The sequence below is a fragment of the Raphanus sativus genome, chromosome 2 (assembly GCF_000801105.2).
Source record: "Raphanus sativus cultivar WK10039 chromosome 2, ASM80110v3, whole genome shotgun sequence".
In the NCBI taxonomy this organism is placed as follows: domain Eukaryota; kingdom Viridiplantae; phylum Streptophyta; class Magnoliopsida; order Brassicales; family Brassicaceae; genus Raphanus; species Raphanus sativus.
Genome location: NC_079512.1, coordinates 27703175 through 27721722, shown reverse-complemented (window position 1 = coordinate 27721722; position 18548 = coordinate 27703175). Strand labels below are relative to the sequence as shown.

The following is an 18548-nucleotide window of genomic DNA, read 5'->3' as shown; positions in this document are numbered from 1 at the left end:
GACTACACCAAAACTATAAATTTTTATTAATTTATAGAGATTATTAATTTATTGATATACTAATTAAACCAAAAACTCAATTGGACTATCAAATTATATTAATTTATAGAGATTTTTAATTTATATTAATTTATCGAGTATTAATTTAAAGAGATTATACTGTATATCAATAGATCATGTTCCTATTTTAATAGTATTGATTAAAATATCTTATTAATTATTTAAGAAAAATATTATACAAATAAAAATACAAATATAATTAAAAATACAAATATAAAAATTAAAAATTTTAACAAATGTAAAACAAAAAATATACCCGCCCTTTTAAGGGCGGGTCAAAATCTAGTTATTTATTGGGGAATTTTCAAAAATACCACTTTCAAGGTACCATTATTCATCTTTACCATCACTAAAGACACATTTTCAATAATACCTTATTTATTAAAATGGTAAAGACTCTTATATCTTTGTTTTTATATGTTTTTCAAAATTCTAATCCCAAATTCTAATTCCTAAACTTCCAATTCTAAACCCTAAACCCAAAATCTTCAACTCTAAACCCTAAACCCTAAACTATATACCCTAAATTCAATATCCTAAACCCTAAACCCTAAAGTCTAAACTATAAACCTTAAATCCTTAACTCTAAACCGTAAATCTTAAACTCTAAACCCTAAACTATATACCTTAAACCCTAAAACATCAAATCTAAACCCTAAATCCTAAACCTTTAAATCTAGACCCTTCATTAAAAGTAGTGGTAAAAGTGGTTAGTGTAAACATAAAAAATGGTACTACGAAAATGATATTTTTGGCAATTTCTCTTATTTATTTATTTGAAGTATCAGCTAAAGTTTCAATAAGGACCCTATATTTCTCTACAATTAAAATCCCTCTCCAGATTAAATCCAGAAACCACTAAACTCAAAACCCTAAGCCCCCAAATCTGCAGCAGGAGCAGCCATGGTGTGCATCAGGCGAGCGACAGTGGACGATCTGCTGGCTATGCAGGCCTGCAACCTCATGTGCCTCCCCGAGAACTACCAGATGAAGTACTACCTCTACCACATCCTCTCTTGGCCTCAGCTTCTCTACGTCGCCGAGGACTACAACGGTCGCATCGTCGGCTACGTCCTCGCCAAGATGGAAGAGGAGAGCAACGAGTGCCACGGCCACATCACTTCCCTCGCCGTTCTCCGCACTCATCGCAAGCTCGGCCTCGCCACTAAGCTCATGACCGCCGCCCAAGCTGCCATGGAACAGGTTGCTTTCTCGATTCTTGAGCTCTGCAGATTGATTGAGATTAGGCTTCTTCGATTAAACTCTGATAGTTGTTCTGTCTGTACATTGAAACTGTTTAAATCAATCTTGGGGGATTTTGGTTTGGTAGGTTTATGGGGCAGAGTATGTTTCATTGCATGTGAGGAGGAGTAACCGAGCAGCCTTCAATCTCTACACGGAGACATTAGGCTACCAGATTAACGATGTTGAAGCCAAGTATTACGCCGATGGAGAGGATGCCTATGATATGCGAAAGAATCTCAAGGGTAAGCAGATTCATCAGCACCACAGCGCCGGCCACGCTCATCATCACCATGGAGGTGGTTGTTGTTCAGCTGATGCTAAACCTGTTGAAACAACAACTCAAGCTGAAGCAACAAGTTCCAAGTGAGACTCCACTCTGTGAGTAGATTGGGCTTTAGCTCTAATACTCCTCACTGCTTTTTCCATTCATATGATTTTTGTTTGAGTGTCTAAAATACATTTGTGTTTGTTTTCCATTGTCTTCTCCAATCTTTTTTTTTCTATGTATCAATGTTTCACAAGTACCAACCTTTTGTTTTTCCCTTTTAAAGGCTTTACAACTTTAGATTGAAATCATCTATTTGCAAGATATAGTTTACAAAAGAATCATGAACTTGTACAGTTTCCATTTCAACTCAAGAACCCTGCAAACTTCTTTTCTTCTTCATATTGGAATATCTTGAAGCACTAGTTTCTTGTGCTATGTCAAAGCTTTCCTGCAACCATCTGATCTGGGAGTTAAGACCGGCATCACGTAGAGCGTTCAAAGCCGAGGAATACAGCCTCGCATCAACCTTGGTTTTTTCTACTCTCATGTCCTGCAGCAGCCTCATCAGCTCATCAATCCTGCTGGTTTTGGAGAACACACCGACCATGATTCCCGCCATGGCCCTATCGATCTTCCCTCTGTTCATCCTAAACTCCTGGTAAAGCTCCACGCACGTCTCAAACTCTTTCGCTCTGTTATACGCACTGATCATGCTCGTGTAACTCACCTTATCCGGCATCACCTTCATCCTCTTCATCTCTTTCCATATCTTTTCCACTCGCCTCAAGTCCATAGCTCTTCCATGCATATCGATCAACGCATTGTAGATCCAAATGTTTGGTCTGCATCCTCTCTGTTTCATCTTAGCCATGAGTTTCACCGCGTCGCTCAGCCTCCTCGTCTTCCCGTACATATCCATTATGTTCGAGTACGCCACGACGCATCTGTCGAATCCTTTCTTCACCATCTCTTCGAACAGCATCTCAGCCTTGTCGTGCTCCTCCAGCCGACAGTACGCATTGATCGTTATCGCGTAAGTCACTTGCCCCGCCTCGCATTCTTGCTTCATGACCCACTCGTACGCCTCGACCGCTTCCGCAAAGCCTCTCTGCTTACAGAATCCGTTCACGACCGCGCAGAGAATGCAGTCCGTGACCTTCAAGTCGCTCTTCCTCATCTCGGCCACGACCTCTAGAGTCCTCTCCATGTTCCCTTCCCTGACGTACATCAGCACAACCTTCAAACACATCTCCGGATCCTTCAGCATCTTCTTCTCTCCCGCCTCTTTGAACAGCTTCTCGACCGTTGCAACCTCACGTGCTTCCGCCAAGGCACGGATCAGAGTAGAGTACAACGCGCTGCTCTGCGGGATGCCTTTATCTTTCATCTCCTCCAGAAACTCCAGAGCTTCGAGTGCTCGTCCTGATCTAGCAAGGGACGAGCACAAGACCGTGTAGATAGAGCCTGATTCCTTGGCCAAGAAACTCAACCTCTTGCTGTTGAACTCTCGAAACAGCTCCACCACTTTTTGAACGTCACCGATCCTCTCGTGAGCCTCCATGATCCTGCAGTAACAGCCAGGGCTAGGCTCAACTCCCGCAGATTGTTTCATCCTATCAAACACTTGGATCGTGCTGCTATACATCTGTAACTTGTTAAAGCCTCTCATCGCTGCGTCAGATGAAGACACGGCCAGCGACTTGTCTGTTCTAAACACGTTGAGCAAGCAATGCGTGATCCTGAACTTCCCCTGTCTAATGCAACTTCTGATGAGTTGGGTAGACGTGTGAGCATCAGGCAAAGCTTTATATTCCCTGAGATCCTCACAGAGCGAGACGAGCAAGTCCCAGTTCTTGGAACTCACCAAGTAGTTGATGAGATGCTTGGTCGTCCTCAGCTCTGAGTTCTCCTTGGCTTTGTCGTAGAACTCTGAAGAAACTTTCTTGGTTTTAGGGTCTTGGAGGAACTTGGATAAGACCCGGTTAAGGACGTCAGGGGCAGGTTCGAAAAATGGCCACTTGTCTTGTTTCGTCGGACCGGGTGACTTCTTTTCATCCTCTTCAAGAACTAAAGAGCATCGAGAGGAGCAGACGTGAGAAGTGTGAGGCTTTTGGGAAAGGAAGAAAACGGGTTTGGTCGGAGAGGAGGTGAAGCTGTGGGGGTTTGCATGGTGGTGGTGGTTCACGGTGGCTACCCACGACCTGCTCAAGATGACCATCTGTTTGTGCGTGTGAGAGGGAGAGGGAGATCTCTCTCTCCTTGTCTTTTTTTTTTCCTTTCACTTGTGGATTTAGTTTTTAGTTTCAGCGCCACGAAAAAAATTTGACCACACATTTTTTAATTTTATTTTTTGTATTCGGGTTCGTGTGTAAATCGTATGACGTTGCATCATCATTTGGTGTTCATGTAAATGGACGAATCACGTGGCTGATTTTAGATTTCATGTTATGATAAGATTTGACTTTTATCTTGTGGAGACCTGAGACCGTCAGAGGGGGTTTAGGATTCTTGTAACTGGGCTTTTATGGGCATATACATTCTAACAACTTAGTTAACTCGTAAAAGCCCATAGAAAGCCCACTGTGAGCCTATATATGTTGTGGCTCAACTCACTTGAGATAATGAGAGTTTGGCTACGCTTGAGAAAAGGTCAAACTAAACACTGTAAAAAGATGGAAATTTTGATAATTCATAATATCTTTCATTAGCTTATGGCTAAATATGAGTTAAAGATATGGTTACCCTTTTAATAGAGTATATATTTTCATGTAGTTAAGTTCTCACACATCAAGTCAAGGTACCTTTTGTACCAGAATGTTACGTTTAAGTTTTCTATCTTTGGCAATACATTATCAATACAAGTCAGGGCAACGTGTTAGTTGAAATTTTCCATATAACTAAAATAAAAATTAGCTATACCTTCAGTTTGGTGTAGATCATTACCGGGTATAGGTATATGGACATTGAAATATGGTCCTTCCGTAGACAACTTGAGGCTGAAAACTTTGCTTATTTGCTGGCAAAATCATTATTATTGAAATAATTCATCAAATGTTACATCTACCAATCTACCTACCAACCAAATAAAAAAATCAACTACTTTCCAATATCGATGAAGGAATATACCCTTTTACAGGAAGGAACCAAAAAATAATCAAGAAATAAATTTATACAGAAAGTAATTGAATTGAGGGGTCCCAACAACAACAAAGAAAATAGAAAAAACATTTTTGGCAGGGCCTTCTTTCTATCAAAAACAAACTTCCGGCGTGATTTCCGTCTCCGGCCGACGGATGGACTCTCATAGCCATCGTCGGTCCGGCTTTTCTTTTTTATTTCTCTGTATGATCGGTTTTTTCTTTATGTTTATGTCTTTCTTTGTTTCTGGCGGTGCATCTCCTTTTGATGGTCGGCCGGCTTTGACTCCGGCGTGGTGCCTTGTCTTTTCAGGTGAACGGCCGGCTTCTGCCTCCGCGTCGTACGGTACATGCGTCTCGACGGCGGCTTCGGTTTTGAGACTCTCTGGTTTACGATTGATGACTTTGGTGAGTTTGGTGACTTCGCTTCCGGATGAGTTTTCTATTCTCGATGTAAGCTCTCCGGTGAAGGAAGCTTCGACGATGGCGATGGTGACTCAAGCGGTTCTGGATGAGATCTTGGGGTTGTTCTCGATGAAGCTCTCCGTTCAGTGGAGCCTAGGAGGAATGGGTGAGGCGACTGCAGGCACCGGCGTGTCCCGGCGAAACCAGTGGTGGTTTACGTCTTCTCCGGTGATGTAGGTCGGTGGCGTCTCAGAATGACGCGTGTTCGTGTGAGTTTCGATACGTGGAGTCGTCTGCGCATGTCTCGACGCGTGGCGAGAAGAGATGCGTCTAGATGCTTCGTTTGGGCTTTAGCCCCTTTCTCGTTTTTTTTAGTTTAGCCCATTGTATTTTGGGTTTTTGGTTGTACTTTGGTCTTTGGGCTTAGGCCCGTAATAAAACTTTTAAGATGGAAAAAAAAAAAAAAGAAAAAACATTTTGGCACATTAGTTGGATTGTGTCCATGTCATGAGCTCTTCTTGTCTATCTATCCACTATTAGTGAGTCATTGACACTTCACTCTGACTGTAAACTAAATTAATTTTCAAGTTTTAAATACAATTTTAATTAAAAAAAACTATTTATTTATTTCTGGAAAATTTAACACCTAGCCATTTCAATCAGGTATGGAAGGAAAAAACAAAGAGATTAAGCAGAGCCATGACCCCGGACTAGGCTACAGCGCGGCGGACTCTAGGGGTGGGGACAACAACACGGCCATTCTTGATCAAAGCTTGTCTATCTCTTATAGTTTTGTCGAAGAATCTGCTTTCTGAATTCTCAGCGTAGCATGCGTAGTAGCAACTTACGCAAGCGTGAGGCAATGCCATTGAGATTCTCGTCTGCTTTAACACATCCAAATTATAAAAAAAAAAGATGAGGATGATTAGACTATTACTGTATAGTACATTTTAGAAAGTCGAAAGAATTTTTTAAAAATGTCATTACCATGAGGTATCCAATGAAGAAGGCAAGTAAGGAGATGGTGGCTGTAAAAGGTTTGTAAACTGTGTATGTCCAAGCAGCCGCCACAATAACACAGACGCAGCCACTGCAAATGCCTGTAAGGAAGCATATAGAGCTTGTTATGTCTGCATCAACTATCTCAACCATATCTGCATCCTCAAACAGTTTCCATGTGTCTTGTGACGCTCTCACAAATCCTTTCCCATACGCTGCTATCTATAACAAAAAAAAACACCATCAATTAATTTAAAATTTAAATTATTTATAACCATAATAAAGTTTCTAAACTATTTTCTTGTACTACTAAAGAACCTTTTTGTGATTCAAAAAAGCATGTGGTTGTGCAAGATAATGCAAGATTCTCACATCAGTAAACAAGACCCACCACTACACCAAGTTGATTTTAATAACTATACTCTGTAAGAAGCTACTTTTATATAAATGAATGCAGCAAATATAGTATATTTTTAAAAAGGAGAGATCATGAGTTCATGACAAAACATTTGTGTAACTTACTCCATTTAAAGTTAAAAATGATTCCACAACAAGAAAATGAGAGAGTGGCATGGTTTAAGACCAATTACCTGCACAAAGGCCCAGCTATTGCCATGCTCGAATATGAATGTCATGAGTTTAAGACAACAATTAGCGCAGCAAAACATGAACTCATCTTCACCCTTGAGCAAATTCAACCCTCTTGCCAATATTCTCAAGGCTTCAATCGTTGGAACAAACAAAGACCCCAAACACGCACTCCCCAGGTTACGAGACAAGGCCCTTTGGAAACTAAACCGTGTACTAGACTGCATCCCCCTAAGATAGAACAGAGCAACGACCCTACTCACAGTTAAGTTAACAATATTCCTCATCACTTCGGTCGTCCAAGCCAAACTCAGCACCAAAGCAATAATCACCAACGACGGGAAAGGGAAGTTCAAGGCACCGATGACACCGAAGATCCAAAGCGACATCCACAAGAAACCAGCAGCTAACATGTAGTAAGTTGGTAAGTTAAGATCCGAGAACTTGGAAACGGGTTCTAACGACTTGACCAGTATCTTGGAACAGAACTTGATCCTGCGAGTGACCCAGCAAGCGTATAAACCGTTACCGATGGAGAACGCGATGAGGCAAACCCCAACAGCGTCTGTCGCCGGCATCTGGAAACAGAGCAAGAGTATCCCTGAGGAGAGAGACATCAAGAACGTACTCCAGAGAATGAAGTGGATCATGAAGTCAGGCCATAGACGAAACGCCATTTGCCATGAGAAGGCGAGTATGATGCTGAGCAACGACGCAGCTTCGACTTGTGGGAGTAGGAACTTGAGGATCCTTTGCTCTTTCCTTTTGACGGTACCGTTGGAACCTATTAGACCTTGGACGCCACGGAAGACGAGGAAGCAAACAAAGGCTATAGCCACAACTTTGTGAAGTATGAAGAGGAGGAGAAAGAACTTGTTTGTGTACTTTGTTGAGTTCAGTGATGCCAAAGTTTGCTGCAACCAAAATAAATTAGGAAACTTTTAAACTTACCAAATTTAGAAACAACCCTAACTAGTTCCAAACAAAGAAAGGATGTTATGTTACTTGAGGTGTTGGTGTGAAGAGGGACCGAGATTGTTGTTGAAGAGGTTGCGGCTGAGGCGGTGTTGCGGGAGAAGGAGACGGCGGTGGGTGAGGCTCTTCAGGCGGTGGGGCTCGAGTGGGAGGCGTCTGAGTGGGCGGAGGAACTCTTGAGGAAGGAGGAGTAGTGAATCTAGAGCCGCCACCATTGTTAACGATGATCCGAAGAGGGTTTGTTGGGTTCAGTCTGTTCAAACTCGCCAAGAATCTGTGATGTTCTTTGTCCTTTGACTCTTCTCCTTCTGCCTCCTCTTCCGGAGCTTTTACTCTTCTCTGCTTCTTCTCTGTTTCTTCTTCCTCCCTCTCTCCTCCTCTGTTTTCTCTCTCTTCAACCGCCTTTAATACAACAACAAAAAACTGATCGTTAACATTCAGTGAAGCAATGAAAAACAGAGTAAATTTGTAGGAAATGATAAATCTCTCACGGGCTCTGTGGCACCCATTGACAACTTTTTTTTGGTGACGTCACTTCCCGGCGACGGTGGTCTCGTCTCTCTCTTCTTAAAAGAAAGAATGTTTTGCAAAAAGTTTTCTTCTATTGATTACGTTATTTGTGTGTGATTGGTTGTAAAAGATGTTACTATTTCTTCTTTACTCTCTCTTTTCACCAACTTTTTCATTTTGTTTCCGATTTTGTTTATGTGCATTTAATCAGGGAGTAACGTTTATTATTACTATTGTTTAAAGATGTAAACCCCCAAAAAAGAAAAAAAAGCAGAATCCATCAAAACTATGACATGTGCAAATTTGTGCGCGTTAGGCACACTCTCCATATAAGTCTGCGTTGGTTTTGTTTTCAACTGCATGCTGTTGTCGGAAAAAAACACACGTGAACATGGTGGAGAAAGAGATCGTTATCTTGTGTGTTGACGTGTACGCTACAAGGAGGCAAATGAAGCGGCATGTCTGCGGTTTGACCGGAGATGGACGGTTGCGATTTGTTGTTTCATGGAGATTGAGTTCCGTATTGTCTTTCTTTTTTTTTTGCTTACTGATGGTCAGATGATTCGGAAAACATCATTACATTATAGTGAACACTATGGGAAATCGGCCAATTCATACGTCAATAGAGGTTTGCAGTCCCGATCAGTACATACACTGATGATATGTGCTAAAACATACATCAGTTGAAATTTATTTTAAATTTTATACACGAATTGATAAAAATAGGCTAAATCATACATTGACCGTTTTTCTGTTAGTCAAACGTTTATAGATGATGACATGTCATTAACAGAATCTGATGTATCACTGAACTGTCTGTTTACGATTTAAAATAATAATTATTAAAAAATATTTATGCTCAGCTGTTTACGATTTAAAATAATAATTTTTAAAAAAATATTTATCTCAAATCTGTTGCAGGGGGTTCGAACCCTGGTTGGCCCAAATAAATATATGGACTTTAAACCATTGTGACAAACCGATTCATCGTTTATATCCTCTGTGGTGTAATATATATCTCTAAATATCCAATTCTGATATTTCTTCTTGTTTCTTTCTTTTTCAATTTGTATCTACCATAAAAATTTATGATGAATTCATATCAACAATTATATATATTTGATTATTTACATTATCTATTAATTATATAATATTGCTAAAAACGTTAATAAATATGAAGATATTAATAACAAATTAATTTAATTGTAAATTTAAGTTTACTTTTAATAATAACAAAATATGTTTAAAAAATCTAGAAAAATCTTACTAAAATTTTAAATATGTTTTAAATTAATTAATTTAGTAACTAATAATATATATTATTATAAATTAATTTAAAACTTTTATCATAAAAATAAAAAATTAAAATACTATTCTATTTTATAAAATTTTAAGTATAGTATATATTTTATCAAAATAGAAGTAATATATAAATTAAATATGAAAATGTATTTAAATTATAATAGCCTTAACAACATCTTGCATAAACTTCCATTGCTAAAACTAGTGATTGGGTGAGTTTATGCAAGATGTTGTTAGGGCTATTAATCTTTAAATTAATTTAAAATAATATGTTATATTACTAATTATGAAATAAATCAAAGAGTTGATTTTTAAAAATTACCAACATTTTGTTAGATGTTTCTTAATAGATTTTTGTATAATTAAAAGTAAATTTAAATTTACATTATTAATATCTTCATATTTATTAAATTATTTTAGAAATATCATATAATTAATAGATAATGTAAATAATCAAATATATATAATTGTTGATATGAATTCACTATGAATTTTTATGGTAGACAAAAATTGGAGAAGATGGAAACAAAAAAAAAATATCAGAATCGAATATGTACTAGAGATATATATTAAACCACAGAGAATATAAACAATGAATCGGTTTGTCACAATGGTTTAGGGTCAGTATATATATCAGGGTCAACTCGGGTTCGAATCCCCCTACAATGGATTTGAGACAAATTTTTTTTTAATAATTATTATTTTAAATCGTAAACAGACAGCTTAGCGACACATCAGATTCCGTTAATGACATGTCATCATTTATGACTAACAGGAAAACGGTCAACGTATGATTTAGCCTATTTTTATTTGTTCGTGTATGAAATTTAAAATAAATCTCAATTGATGTATATTTTATCACATGTCATCAGTGTATGCACTGATCGGGACCGCAAGTCTCTATTGACGTATGAATTAGCCGATTTCCCTGAACACTATTGAAACTAAGTACCTTTAAATTTATCGCTGAGATTCGATTGTAATTATCGAGCAATAAACCACGGATGGATCCCAGTTGCATCATTACAAAAATTTCTATATTGTGGCGATTCATTAAAAATAAATGATCAAAATATTTGTGAACTTTTAGACACAACCTTGTAACCATGTAGGTGAAATTCAAATCTAAAACTAAGATAATCAACGAGTCCATACATTTTGCCTATCGCCAAATATCAATTTCTTTCATCTTCTAACTGTGGTTAGAAATGGCTTGAACGTGAGAGCCACACCGACCACCACTATCACATTCAGTCCGAAGAATACCAAATGTGATCCTGCATATGTTTTCAAGTTATTTGTGTTAGTCAATAGTATTATAAATATTACATCATAAGGATAGCCCAAAGGGAAGTTATGCAGTGATACCTGGTAGAAATGCTGCGTTTGGTCGCCTCTCACTCCAAGAAAATCTGCCAACAACAGAGATTTATGTTTAAGACAATAGTACTTCTTTTATGTTCATTCGGAAGAGTCACTTACAAGATGCCAGCTCCAGCTGGTCCAACGGTCTTAAAGAGAGACATGGCAGTCATAGCAATTCCATTAGCCGCCCCTCTTTGACGTTGATCCTGTTTTTATTACAAAAGAATATAAGACAATTAAATGTGTCCACGGCTTACAAAAAGAACAGAATATATCTTGTTACCACAGCTTTGTTTTGTAGGATCAACAAGCCGGTTATGGCAGACACCTATATTCACAAAAAATAAATAAATTAAATGTATCAAAAGGATCTTAAGCAGCTGAGATTAGCTTTTGCTTTTGGACTTACACTTAGAACATTGATGAGAATTGATGCACAGTTCAACAGTAAGCTTAGACTAAGACCTGATAAATTAGCTATAAATGGATAGCTCATTTGTATTGGTATCATTAGCGCCTGAAACAAAAACACACTGTCAGAAGAAAGATCTATTCTTGTTGCATTACTTATAAACTGCACATAACTACAAGCCACATCAAAGAGAGTATCAACTGACCCCAGTTAAACGGGTGACCAGCATAGGTCCTAGTAATCTCTCGGCCAAAGGATAAACAAAGACCTGAAAGCAGAATAGGCCGAGACCTAAAGCAGAACTATTGATTAGTATTGAGTAATAATAATACTCCGTTTGATTAGTAAGAATTCTACTAAATTCATGATCGTTTAACTCTTGACTAATTCAAATCCTAGCAGACTCTATTAATCATCATCAACACACGAGACATGAAGAGCAAAGATGATAGACATACCTGAGATTGCAAGAACTGTACCGACATCATTGGTTGAGTAGCTCAGACCTCCATATTTCCTTGGACTGTTAGCCCACAATGAAAAGATCTACCGGAGAAAGAAAAGCTGCAGATTAGATATTTGGGTCAAATAAACAAAGAGGAAGTGGAGTACACCTCTGTGTAAGCCATATCATGAAGTGCAAAGATGCAGTAGACGAAGATAGATGAAATCAGTGGCCAGTTCTTCAGGAGAGAGCCAGCATCAAAAGACTCATCATGCGATACAGCATTATCAATCTTGTGATTGTGCAATGTTTCCTGGAGAAGAAGAGAAAAAAAAACAATTTCTAGGCTTAAGCTAAACACAATGACTAGGGATTGATTCTCATGGAGCATGAGAAAGTAAAGAGCGTACCGGAATGCACAATGATATTATGAACACCAAAAGTGCAAAACAAGATATTACTAAGCACGGCAAGAAGTATGGAAATCTGCATTAATGATTTACAGACCAATGAGACTAATATAAAGTAGTTAAATGAAAGTGAAGAGGAGGTAATACTTACTTCCCAAAAATTGATTCCTCTGAGAATAAACTTGGATATTGCTTTGCAGGCTACAAGGTCAGGAGATTAAACAAGAATAAATCAAGAAGTGTGAGTGAAAAATAAGAAGATTGAGATGTTTTTTTTTTTGGTTACTGAGAAAACCTGAGCAAGAAAGCCTCCCATAGCAGGGCCAATGATGAGTCCAATGCCCCAGGCTGTACTAACCTACATGATTTGATAATATTCTAAATTGCTCTACTCAATTTTAGAAAAGTATATATGTAAACTTTGGATCAAAGTGCTTACAGTTGAGAGTGCTAAACCATGATATTCATCACGGAATGTTTCCATTGCGTATGCCTGAATTCATCAACATTTTAGGTTTAATGAGCTTCAACAAGTTAATGAAATAAGTATGCGGAAATGTGTTGAGAGGAGGACTAAGCAAACACCTTTATAGGAACAAGCAAACCGTTGAAACTACCGAGGCAAAACCTAGTGAGGATGGCCATCCAGAAATTTACACTTAGGCCAAACAGAGTATTGAAAATGACTCTGTGACAGAAAATTTGAAGCATTGTTTAGATAAGCAATCAAATAAATATGAGAGAGAGATATATATAAGAGTACTAACACTGAAGCAGTTCCAATGAGGATTACTGGTTTTCTACCGTAACGATCAGCCACAACCCCCCAGATGACAGATGTCAACGTTCTTCCGAGCATGAAAGAGCAACCTTCAAAGGTTTGTATAGACAGACAAATGTGAGTTTGAAAAGGCTTTTGATTGTATAGATAGACAAATGTTGTTCAGAAAAAAGATTGTACTGAAGTCTTAAATATCCTAGTGTGGTCCAGAACTTCTTATATATCCTAGTGTGGTCCAGAACTTCTTATATATATATAAAACAATAAAAGATAGTGATTAATATGACGACGACTCACCAACAAATCCAGCATAGAACCCAATGTCCTCTTCCTTCTTTGCTATGTTGAAATCATCAATCTACTCCCCAAAAAAGGTTAAAGCACAAGAGATTCTAGAGTTACAAGTTTTACTAATCATCAGCAAATCCAAAGCAGCACGTTACTAGACTAGTATATGCAAGAGTCTAACTGGGTAAACTACTTTAAGTACTAGCTCACTGACCATATAGTAAAGGAATGGGAAAAGAGAGGTGATGGGCAGAGCTGAAACGATGAAACAAAAATACAACTTTTGTTTAAGACAAGGAATGAATACTGTATATTCTTCTTGAATTTTCATAAAATGTAATAGAGAGTATGAGGAGAAATTACCTGTGCCGAGGACGATGATCCAGATGGAACAAAGCTCGGTGAAAGGGAAACCACGGCGAAGCCTCTTCATCTGATCAACCTTGCAGCCAGGGCAATTCTCATGGAACTTATTCTCCAGCAAACACTCTGTATACTCTTCCTCCATAATGAATCAAGAAAAAAATTGGAAAGAAGAAGAGAAGATGCTATGTATTTTGCTCTCTACTCTTCGCCAGTAGCATCTATAACGTTTTCTATATATTTAATTATTTATAGGACACCATGAAGATGAAGTTTTTTATTACATTATTTGAACATGTTAGTTTTGATTGTGTGGACTTTTAAAGTTTTATGTTGGATGGAGTTTTAAACTTTCATTAATTCATTCGAACATGGTACCTCAATTTTTAACAGATGAGTACCAAACCCATGTATTTGAAACAATCCATCCGATAGATCCTCCACACACATCCACTTCTTCTATGCGATCAACAACCCCACCGCTTATTAAAATGGTACTGTTATTATGTCATTGATGTTCTATAATCTTTGGTAGAAGATCGCACTTACCAAAACAAAGGAAAAAGACTGGAATCCTAAAAGTTAGTGACACTTCACTAAATTTTTTTTTCTCAAATCTAACACTAAAGAATCAACGAGTCCCCCACATACATTTCCCTATCACCAATTCCAATGAACTTCACCTTCTCGCCGTAGTCGTCAGAAACGGCTTGAACGTGAGAGCTACACCGACCACCACTATCAGATTCAGGACGAAGAACACCAAATGTGATCCTGCATAGTGTAAGCATAAGTATTATGAATGTTACATCATATAGGATAGGATAATGGTCAAAGGGAAGTTATGCAATTAAACCTGGTAGAAATGCGGCGTTTAGTCGCCTCTCGCTCCAAGAAAATCTGCCAACGATAGAGGTTTGTGTGTTTAAGACATTACTGGCTGCTTTAAAATTAATTAACGTATACGTTCATTAGGAAGAGACACACTTACAAGATGCCAGCTCCAGCTGGTCCCACAGTCTTAAAGAGAGACATGGCAGTCATAGCAATTCCATTAGCAGCCCCTCTTTGACTTTGATCCTTTTGTCATTACAAAAAATGATTTAGTATGTTGTAAGAGAAGAAAAAAAAATTGGCCCACGGATAACAAAAAGACATTAGAACGTGTTTTCTTACCACAGCTTTGTTTTGTAGGATCAGCAAGCCGGTTATGGCCGAGACCTATATTCACAAGAAGTAAATGTGTCAAAATGGATAGTAAACAGCAAAGAAATATATGAACATGACCTTTTACTTTCTGTATGTGTAAACTACACAAAGGAAAAAGAAAGAAAGTACTATTAGCTTACACTTAGCACATTGATGAGGATTGATGCACAGTTCAACAGCAAGCTTAGACTGAGACCTGATAAATTAGCTATAAATGGATAACTCATCTGTATTGGTATCATCAGTGCCTGAAAAAAACAAAATAACTTGTCAGATGCATTACTTAAAAACTGCACATAGGCACAAGTCACATCAAGTAGAATATCAACTGACCCCAGCAAAACGGGTGACCAGCACAGGACCTAGCAATCTCTCGGCAAAAGGATAAACAAAAACCTGAAAGGAGAATAGGCCGAGACCTAATGCAGAATTGTTGATGAGTGAATAATAATACAGTCTCAATTTTCATTAGTAAGAATTCTACTAAATCCATGATTGCTTAACTCTTGACTAATTAAAATCCTAGCAGACTCTTAAATCATCATTAACACAGGAAACATGAAGAGCAAAGATGATAGACATACCTGAGATTGCAAGGACTGTACCGACATCATTCGTTGAGTAGCTCAAACCTCCATATTTCCTTGGACTGTTAGCCCATAAAGCAAATATCTGCAGTAGACAGATTCCAAGTGATGAATATATTCGTTCAAGACCATGAAGTGGCAAAGGATCTAATTCCCAGAAGCATAGAGCGTTAATGTTAGTTCCATTATTACCTCAGAGTATGCAGTATCATGCAGACACAGCACGCAATAGACAATGATGGATGACATTAGAGGCCAATTCTTCAACAGAGACCCTTGAGAAGCCTTTTCCTTTTTTCCAGATTCACGAGATGCAGCTTCAAGTACTTCGTATGAGTCATCATCTGAAGTGATGTCCTGCTTATGATTGTGTAGTGTTTCCTACTCAAAGAGAGAGACATAAGACACTCGTTAGAGAACTCTTAGAGAAATATAATAATAAAGAAGACAAAAGGTTCTCAGTAGGCGCAGTGAATACCGGAATGAAGCAGCATAGTACTGTCACAACCAACGCGAAAGCTGATATGGTAAAGCAAGGCAATGCATACCGGAATCTGCAATACAATTCACATATTCATTTCAGGAGATTGATTCCAGTATATCCATTCCACTGAACTCTTAAACAGAGGAGTAAGAAAACACACCTGCCAAAGATGGAGTCTTTGGAGAACACATTTGGATACTTGTCTGCAGGCTGGTTTTAAAGAAGATTGAAAGGCATTAAAAAAGAATCAATAGGGAGATGGACTCGTGATAGACTCCAAGCATTTGGATCATATGGAGTTGCATACGTTTAACATAAGTATAGGATCAAAGTTACCTGTGCTAAAAAGCCCCCTAGAGCCGGGCCAATGATCAGGCCAATGCCCCAAGCAGTACTAACCTGAAGTAGGTAAAGATACAAGCGTCATGACACCAACAGTCAAAACATGTAAAAAATATTTATATATGACTGAAAAGCTTACAGCTGACATTGCTGTTGCTTGGTATTCATCACGAAATATCTCTGATGCATATGCCTAAAATGGGTTTCATTATTAGAAAAGGCAAATCACAATTGTGATAAAAAAAAAAAGAGAGAAAAAAAACAAGAGTCAAACAAAGAAGCCACCTTCATAGTTCCAAGCAAACAGTTGAAACTCCCTAGAAGAAACCTTGTGCCAATTGCCATCCAGAAGTTCAAGCTTAAGCCAAAAAGAGCATTGAAAATGGCGCTGCAAGTAACCACCTAACCATGTTAATTAAATACGAAAGGGAGATACAAAAACAGTCAAAACAATCTTTGAAGGATGCTAACATGGAGATAGTTCCCAAGAGTATGATGGGTTTTCTTCCATAACGATCAGCTACTATTCCCCAGAAAACTGAGGTCAATGCTCTGCCAAGCATAAATGAGCATCCTTGGGAAATCGAAAAAAGATCAATTAGAAACAAAACGGCAGAGAGATACTAAAGAGTGGAGTCAATGCATCATTTTTTACAAGTGACTGAGGCAATTGTTTTTACTTACCTATGAATCCAGCATAAAAGCCAATATCTTTCTCCGTCTTTGCAACACCAAAATCCTCAATCTATTAAAACAAAAAGGAAGACATAGTATTGAGAGCCTATGCATGTCCCATCAGTTTTAAACCCCCCTTTACCGTATCTGGTAGCTAAAGAATGACACATCATAATATGGTAAGCTTTTCAGCTCTGTAATGAAAAATGACTCACCATGTAATACAGGAAGGGATAGAGTGAGGAAATCGGCAGAGCTGCAACACAACAAGAATCCAGATAAGAACTTTGCATTACTTTCAACACACGAAAATCATCTTGATCCAAAGTATTAGCAGCAAGCCAATTAAAAAAGAAAAAAAAACTAGTATAGTCGTCAAGTGTCGCCTCCTATTTCATATAATAATATTCCGACACTAAAATAGCATTAGCGAAGGGCAAATGGAGGGAGGGAGTTACAAGTGGAGAGGACGATGATCCAAACGAAGGAAAGCTCCAGATAAGGATATCCTCGGCGGAGCTGCTTCATCTGCTCAACCTTGCATCCAGGACATCCCTCGTGATACTTGTGCTTATTCAACAACGCCTCCTTGTACTCTTCCGCCATTTCTCCACTTCCCAAAAATCAAACTCCACCACCCCCACAATGAAACCACAGCCCTTGTAGTTAAGCAAAAGAGGAACCTAGAAAAACGTGGAATCAAATCCGGAATTAAATGGAAGGATGTCACACAATCAAATTGAAAACGGAAACAGAATATTTTTTTAAAAAAACGCATAAGGAAAGAAACCAAATGAGTACCACACAGATGAATCTCTATCGTAGTTGGAGCAGAGAGAGACGAAGAGACGTTCACGTAGCGAATATATGAATGAATGAACATAATAGTGGACCTAATAAGGGGTTAAAAAGGTGGTGGTCACACATGTGTCATCATAATAATCTCTTCACATGTTCACGGACCTCTTAACGTCCTCCACCCCCCGTGTTTTGTACTTCTGTCTCACATAAAACACACGAAATTAATTTTCATATTCGAAATATAAAATTAGTTTTGTTTAAAAATAACTAAATACGAAATGATAGACAATTATTATATCCGTATGATAGTATAGTTATGGGATACAGAGCGTAGGAATGTTTTTTGAAGTCACATGGGATAGAGTGGAGACAGGAAGAAAGAGACAAGTGAAATTGGGTGGATACACATATAGAACTAAACACTGTTGTCGGCTGATCTACTTGGAATGGTTTATCTCATGTAGCAAATTAAATTCCTTCACGTGTGTATATTATAATGTTTTCGGTTTTGTTTTTTTGGTATGTTATGCTGTTATCACAATAATTATTGTTTTGTCTTGACTCTTGACAGGGAGTTGCTATCAAAATTAAAGCAGCAAATGCTTTAAGATTACTATATTCTCAAAAGACAATAATAAAGAACTTTATTGTTAAAAGCAAAACAATTGTGATACAACTTTGAATCGTTGTAACGAAAGTTAGATAGCCTTTGTAATTTATATATGTATAGAAGGTACATAGGTAGCTTCGTGCGTGGATTGATTCCTGCTTTGGAATCAAAATTGAAGGCTTTAGTAATCACACCCATCAGGGTCTACTTTTTTAAAACACTGATTATAATATAGTTATATGACGCCCAATGCCTGAGGCCCTTAGTGCTTTGAGAGACTCGCACGA

At 38.0% G+C, this 18548-nt stretch overlaps 5 protein-coding genes across 6 annotated transcripts; 1 reads left to right on the top strand and 4 right to left on the bottom strand.

Moving 5' to 3' along the window:
* The first annotated feature begins 886 nt into the window (after window positions 1-886).
* LOC108843057 (N-terminal acetyltransferase A complex catalytic subunit NAA10) lies at window positions 887-1878 on the top strand. Its single transcript, XM_018616144.2, has 2 exons — window positions 887-1263; window positions 1391-1878. The coding sequence occupies exons 1-2, from the start codon at window positions 964-966 to the stop codon at window positions 1670-1672; spliced, it is 582 nt and encodes a 193-aa protein (XP_018471646.1). The 5' UTR covers window positions 887-963; the 3' UTR covers window positions 1673-1878.
* On the bottom strand, window positions 1867-3889 carry LOC108843056 (pentatricopeptide repeat-containing protein At5g13770, chloroplastic). The gene has a single exon (XM_018616143.2). It carries the CDS (start codon window positions 3789-3791, stop codon window positions 1941-1943), a length of 1851 nt encoding a protein of 616 aa, XP_018471645.2. The 5' UTR covers window positions 3792-3889; the 3' UTR covers window positions 1867-1940.
* Window positions 3890-5669: 1780 nt separating this feature from the next.
* Window positions 5670-8403, bottom strand: LOC108842588 (protein PNS1). 2 transcript variants are annotated; one of them, XM_018615557.2, is made up of 5 exons: window positions 8169-8403; window positions 7708-8079; window positions 6705-7616; window positions 6103-6336; window positions 5670-5999 (listed from the first exon to the last, which is right to left on the bottom strand). In XM_018615557.2, the coding sequence occupies exons 1-5, from the start codon at window positions 8184-8186 to the stop codon at window positions 5826-5828; spliced, it is 1710 nt and encodes a 569-aa protein (XP_018471059.1). In that variant the 5' UTR covers window positions 8187-8403; the 3' UTR covers window positions 5670-5825. The 2 variants fall into 2 exon arrangements, with proteins under 2 accessions (XP_018471059.1, XP_018471060.1); XM_018615558.2 differs by having other exon boundaries at window positions 5670-5996; window positions 8169-8400.
* A 2045-nt stretch (window positions 8404-10448) lies between these two features.
* LOC108842590 (protein ZINC INDUCED FACILITATOR 1-like) lies at window positions 10449-14070 on the bottom strand. Its single transcript, XM_018615561.2, has 18 exons — window positions 13932-14070; window positions 13554-13692; window positions 13405-13445; window positions 13200-13260; window positions 12889-12991; window positions 12707-12809; window positions 12561-12614; window positions 12417-12479; window positions 12273-12322; window positions 12122-12197; window positions 11881-12024; window positions 11725-11812; window positions 11472-11557; window positions 11264-11371; window positions 11138-11182; window positions 10972-11060; window positions 10858-10901; window positions 10449-10766 (listed from the first exon to the last, which is right to left on the bottom strand). Exons 1-18 carry the CDS (start codon window positions 14001-14003, stop codon window positions 10675-10677), a joined length of 1458 nt encoding a protein of 485 aa, XP_018471063.2. The 5' UTR covers window positions 14004-14070; the 3' UTR covers window positions 10449-10674.
* On the bottom strand, window positions 14037-17831 carry LOC108842601 (protein ZINC INDUCED FACILITATOR 1). The gene is made up of 18 exons (XM_018615574.2): window positions 17652-17831; window positions 17309-17533; window positions 17066-17106; window positions 16860-16920; window positions 16647-16749; window positions 16461-16563; window positions 16315-16368; window positions 16170-16232; window positions 15994-16043; window positions 15828-15903; window positions 15542-15730; window positions 15347-15434; window positions 15096-15181; window positions 14903-15010; window positions 14730-14774; window positions 14545-14633; window positions 14410-14453; window positions 14037-14327 (listed from the first exon to the last, which is right to left on the bottom strand). Exons 2-18 carry the CDS (start codon window positions 17454-17456, stop codon window positions 14233-14235), a joined length of 1443 nt encoding a protein of 480 aa, XP_018471076.1. The 5' UTR covers window positions 17457-17533; window positions 17652-17831; the 3' UTR covers window positions 14037-14232.
* Between the last annotated feature and the right edge of the window lie 717 nt (window positions 17832-18548).

Excerpts from the sequence above, each read along its gene's own strand:
- LOC108843057 (XM_018616144.2), top strand. The coding sequence starts at position 964 with ATGGTGTGCATCAGGCGAGCGACAGTGGACGATCTGCTGGCTATGCAG. Across the intron at positions 1,264-1,390 it reads CCCAAGCTGCCATGGAACAG|GTTTATGGGGCAGAGTATGT; the intron begins GTTGCTTTCTCG and ends TTGGTTTGGTAG.
- LOC108842601 (XM_018615574.2), bottom strand. The coding sequence starts at position 17,456 with ATGGCGGAAGAGTACAAGGAGGCGTTGTTGAATAAGCACAAGTATCAC. Across the intron at positions 17,107-17,308 it reads GATCATCGTCCTCTCCACTT|CTCTGCCGATTTCCTCACTC; the intron begins GTAACTCCCTCC and ends GTTGTGTTGCAG. Across the intron at positions 16,369-16,460 it reads GTTTGCTTGGAACTATGAAG|GCATATGCATCAGAGATATT; the intron begins GTGGCTTCTTTG and ends AACCCATTTTAG.
- LOC108842588 (XM_018615557.2), bottom strand. Across the intron at positions 7,617-7,707 it reads TCTTCACACCAACACCTCAA|CAAACTTTGGCATCACTGAA; the intron begins GTAACATAACAT and ends TTTTGGTTGCAG. Across the intron at positions 6,000-6,102 it reads TCTTCATTGGATACCTCATG|CAGACGAGAATCTCAATGGC; the intron begins GTAATGACATTT and ends GATGTGTTAAAG.
- LOC108843056 (XM_018616143.2), bottom strand. The coding sequence starts at position 3,791 with ATGGTCATCTTGAGCAGGTCGTGGGTAGCCACCGTGAACCACCACCAC.
- LOC108842590 (XM_018615561.2), bottom strand. The coding sequence starts at position 14,003 with ATGTGTGTGGAGGATCTATCGGATGGATTGTTTCAAATACATGGGTTT. Across the intron at positions 13,693-13,931 it reads CTCATCTGTTAAAAATTGAG|GAAGAGTATACAGAGTGTTT; the intron begins GTACCATGTTCG and ends TTCATTATGGAG. Across the intron at positions 12,323-12,416 it reads TGGGAGGCTTTCTTGCTCAG|CCTGCAAAGCAATATCCAAG; the intron begins GTTTTCTCAGTA and ends CTGACCTTGTAG.